This window comes from Sesamum indicum, linkage group LG5 (assembly GCF_026168435.1).
Source record: "Sesamum indicum cultivar Baizhima isolate 11 linkage group LG5, ASM2616843v1, whole genome shotgun sequence".
Lineage (NCBI taxonomy): Eukaryota > Viridiplantae > Streptophyta > Magnoliopsida > Lamiales > Pedaliaceae > Sesamum > Sesamum indicum.
The window spans coordinates 17661303-17666379 of record NC_142661.1 but is presented as its reverse complement, the minus strand read 5'-3'; the positions used below and the strand labels follow the sequence as shown (position 1 = coordinate 17666379).

The 5077-nt window shown below is 35.4% G+C and overlaps 1 protein-coding gene across 1 annotated transcript; it reads right to left on the bottom strand.

Moving 5' to 3' along the window:
- Nucleotides 1–2396: 2396 nt before the first annotated feature.
- On the bottom strand, nt 2397–4753 carry LOC105161629 (uncharacterized). The gene is made up of 2 exons (XM_020694060.2): nt 4185–4753; nt 2397–3559 (listed from the first exon to the last, which is right to left on the bottom strand). Exons 1-2 carry the CDS (start codon nt 4695–4697, stop codon nt 2540–2542), a joined length of 1533 nt encoding a protein of 510 aa, XP_020549719.1. The 5' UTR covers nt 4698–4753; the 3' UTR covers nt 2397–2539.
- Between the last annotated feature and the right edge of the window lie 324 nt (nt 4754–5077).

Below are 5077 nucleotides of genomic sequence, written 5' to 3'. Positions count from 1 at the left end.
CATAATCGAATCTTTATCCAACATAATTGGTAACCAATCAGTTATTTGCAAGATGCACCCACATAAACAGAGTACTGAATTAACTCCTCCTAGGCTTAGTGACATGCATCAATTTGAATGAAATATGAAAACCAATCATTCATCTCTTCAATGGTTCCAATAGTTCAATCTCTTCAAGTGAGAGTTAGACTCAACCATATCATCTCTACCAGGTTCACTCTATTCTCTTAGTAGCAATGGTTAGTGAAATTAAGCTGCACAACCAACGTACCGCAAACTACTTGCACTGATAGCAAACTAACAACCCACCAATTATTGATCACTCCAAAAGATTAACTGGGCGCATTAAACTACATATTGCCAAGAGTCATCTTTAAACACCCACCGAAATTCAAATAGAATCCAAGTGAGCACATAATTCTGTTTCCTATTCTTGGGCTAGCTTTTGTTGGTACCAAGAAACATCTAAATTAAAAAGCAAAAGGTTTAAGTATAATCAACTGAGCTGATAAAAACTTTATACTTCTCCAGGAACCCACCTGGGAGATACAAGCTCTCGGAGTACTGCTGACCCTGAAACTCCAGTAATTACTGCAAATATTCAGACTCAAGCTCTGCAAAAGGTGTATGATATATTAGCATTTATTCAAACTTTCCTCTTCAAATCTTGTCTGTTTTAAGGAGAAAAACGAAAGAAACCCACCATATCCAGAAGGAAAGCAGATCCACTGGTTGTCTCTGAATACCTAAACGTTCTTTATACAGGATTAATGCTACTCCTTTATCTTTTATGGAGTAATTACATTCTTGTTGGGCCGATCTTTATCGTATGTCACAGGGTTTCCTCAAAGGACTTTGCTACAAAACCACCAACATATTCATAAACAACAGGCCCATCTTTGTACTGGAGAAAAAAAGGCCTCAACTTTATGGGGGAGTTTTTTTAGGTCATTTAATCTACTCGAGAATTTTCTCAAGAAAAAAAAAATACTCGAGAATTTATAATCTTGATCATTTTTAAAGAATTTTATGCTTTTTGAATTGATAATTTGGAGTTAAGAATTTTAAATTTTGTTTGAGTAATTTTAAATTACAAAGAATTTAAAATATTTAAATTTTATTATATTTTGTAGTATTGTGATAAATTGCAAATATATTTAATAAGTCATTTGAAATCATTCTCTCACATTCTTGTTTGGATCGTAATCTTTTCGTCCAAATGTAACATTAGAGTATGTTTTGGAACATTTTCTCTATACAATCCATTTAATTATGATAAATTTTCCCAGTTAATTATACAAAAATTGTTATGGCTTTTATCGAATATATAAACACGATGAATGCATATTAAACATAATGATCATCTAATACATTAATAATTTCAACTATTATTATAAATAACTACTAAGAACTGTTATTTTATATTTATTCATTTATATTATTTAAATTTATATATTCGTTTAAATATTAACCGCCAATAGAAATAAATCATAATTTGAGCCATAAATTTATTAAATAAGGTTATAAATATAATTTTTATAATTAAAAATAAATAAAAAATAAAAAATTAAAGAAAAAAACGTGTAAGGGATCTAATTGTTCTATTTTTCTGTTCACAAGGGGATATTTTAATATTTTTTTTCACAAAGAGGTTAATTTACTCATTTCGTATAACACAGGGGATAATTTGCATTTTATTCTATATTAATATAAACAAAATCAAGCAACGATCATCCAGGCTACACTTATATTCCCACGGACTTTTGACTTAAATTGCCTAAAATTGTCACTCCACAATCGGTTGTCCTAGAAATGCTACCCTTCATTCTTATATAACTCAAATTTTGCAGCAAACGTTTATGTCTCAAAATTCATTTCATTCTGGCAGGAACTTTATATATAGAAAGAATTAGCAGCCATAATAAATATATATAGAGAGAGAGTTAAATATAATTTGTCCCTATATTATAAAAAATACTTAAAAGTATTTATGGTCATAATTTTCAAAATGATGCAAAAACATCCCCCATGCCTCGTGTGGATTACGCACATTTATTTTTATTATTAATTAAAAATGATTTGTATCATTATGTAGGTACTATTTAGATATTAATTTCAATCTATGGACAAAGATCGTGGGAGGGGGATTGGTGAGTAAGGGAGGTGAAGGGATTGGGGAGTCGGGGAGGTGGGGACCAAGGAGGAGATGGAGAGAGGGAGCGGCCGGGCAAGAGGGAGGTGGAGGTGGCGGAGGGGGCGGTGTCAGTGGGAGAAAAAGGGAGTGGAAGTGGAGACTGGAGACGGTCATGAGGGGGAGGGAGGTGATGAAAAAGAAAGAGATAAAAATTTATATATATTATAGAATTGCACAAATGGCATGTGCATTACACCACGTCATATAAGACATTTTTTGCTTCATTTCTACTTACAAGAATGTACGTTATTAATTATTTTTTCATATGTAGTTGTCTTACATATATCCCATATCAGAGCGGGTTGCATCTTTCTCAATATATATACCCTGATTTTTGCCTCATTATTAGTGGCTCGTTTTGCACACAACGATGTAGTCAAGTTGAGGATCAGCAGCTCCAACTATATAACCACCATGGCTTTTTATTTGCTGCAGATAATCCAATGCTTTCTCAGTAATCACTTCACCAGGTACAAGAACAGGAATTCCTGGCGGGTAAGGGCAAAGGGACTCTCCACAGACTTCTCCACTGCAATCCTTAAACTTTATTCTCGTCTTGCTAGCAAAGAAGGCCTCTCTAGGATTCAAACTCATGACAGGAACATCGTACGGTCGTGCTTTTCCAGTAATTGCATTACCACAATTTACTGCTGAAAATTTCTCCGATAAATGCTTCAATCCAGACACGAGTCTCTGAACATGCTCACCAGTTGTTCCCTGGCTAAACGCTAGAGTCACAGAGTTTGTGCTGACGAGTTCAGGGATGATCCCAAGATCATTGTCCAATATTTCATTCGCCTGGAAACCCGAGAGGCCCAGCTGCCAGACACCAATCGTGACACGCAAAGGGTCCATGCTTGAGAAGCCGGGGAATGCTGAAAGATCAAGAACAGAAATCCCTGGAATTTTACGGATCAAGATTTTGGCTACATTAGCCAAATTAACTACGTCATTGAAGGCAGTGCAGTCGGTGCTTAGTTGGTGCCTGGCAGCATCCAATGAGGCCAAGAAGAGCCAACTGGGGCTGGTGGACTGAAGGGCATGTAGGCATTTGTGGAGTCTTTCTCTGTCAATATTTTCGCCTGAAATATGAAGCATCGATGTCTGTGAAAAGGAGCACAAAACTTTGTGAGTAGATTGTATGGAAATGTCGGCCCCTTGATCCAGTGCTGTTTTAGGCATTTCAGGATGGAATTTGAAGTGAGCTCCATGCGCCTCGTCGACGATCAGAGGGATTCCTTGAGAATGGCATACTTTTGAAATCTCGTTCAGGTTGCTACAGATCCCGTTGTAGGTAGGGGATGTGACGAAAACTGCACCCACTTTCCGACTACTCGCTTTTGATTCCCTAATTGTCGATTTCACCTGTATTTGATAATACTAAATACATTATATTCCATTTTTGGATTTTTTTCCTTCAAATCTTTTTGCATACATCATGGGTAAATGCAACAGAAAATGCAATAAGATTTGAATAAAAAAAATAATATTTGTAAATTGTATCATATATGTGTTTGCAACTTATGTAAATATGATTCAAAATAAAATATTTATAAAATTTTATTATTTAATATACTATATGCAAAATAATAAATATTTTTTTTTAGGAAAAATAATAACTATTGAAAGATAATGGGGAGTGGAAGTTAGATGAGTGTGTGAAAAGTTAATAAATTAAATTAAATATGAAAATTGAAATACCAAAATAATTGAGACACCATTTTATCCCTTTTCAGTTATATGGAGTATAGATGTGCATTAACCGACAATTATAATTATTGGACTGAGAATTACTATAATTTTTAAATTTACAAGGCCGAATTGCAAATGCTAATTTGAATAAGACCAAAATTGTCACCCTCCCTAATTTACAAAACTAAAATTGCATTTTTCCCTAACTGTTCAATGAAATTATTGCAACTAGTCCCAGATACAACATACTGCAAACGATAATATAAAAGGCCAAAAATATATACAATGATGTAGGTACCTGGAAGGGTGTGATGCCGGCAGCAATATCCCATTCGGAATTATACTGCGGAACTATGTATTTTGGCACAGCCCCAGAAAGTATCACACCTGTAGTGGCGGAAATATGAGCGTTTCGCACCAGGATAATAGTATCCCCGGGCGAGCAAGTGGCCATAATGGCTGCCTGAACACCACAACTAGTGCCCCCAACCAGAAACCACGTCTCTTCCGCTCCAAATAGCTCTGCAGCCAACCTTTTGGCTTCCAGAAGATGACCCTTTGGGGAGTAAAACTTGTCCAGGTCTGGCAGCTCAGTAACATCATGGAGAAAGGGCTTTGTGCCGATGAGTTCAGCTAAAGGTGACGGTGCAGCTTGCCCTCTTTTATGCCCTGGAAAGTGAAAAGCTATTATTTTTCTCTCCGCTGAAGCCTTTAGTGCACGTACCAAAGGGGGAAGATGATCGTCATAAGCGTTTGCTTCTACGAGATGTTCAGCATCGTTTTGGTCGACAGTCGTTCCCATTTTCATCATGATCTCTCCTGCAAAATAGATTTCTATTGTTTCCCAACTTTCCAATTTGACGACAACTAAATCTCACATTTTTCGGTTGTTAATTGGACCACAATGAAATAGATATATAGCAAGTTTTTATTACAAGTGTCATGCGATTGGTCATTTCCTATCATACTTTCGTATTCATTTGTTTTTTAATTTGATTTGGATTAACACATATTTAATTGCCAAGGTTACTTAGTTAACAAAACAATGTAATGTGGGAAAAAAGTGAATTGGCACCAGTTGACGATCTCATGCAGTTTATGTTAATATATGGTAACGTTTTAATATAACATGTCTACCGTTTCTTCATTACAAATAAGTTGCAGGAAAGATGTGTTTATGAATAATATATA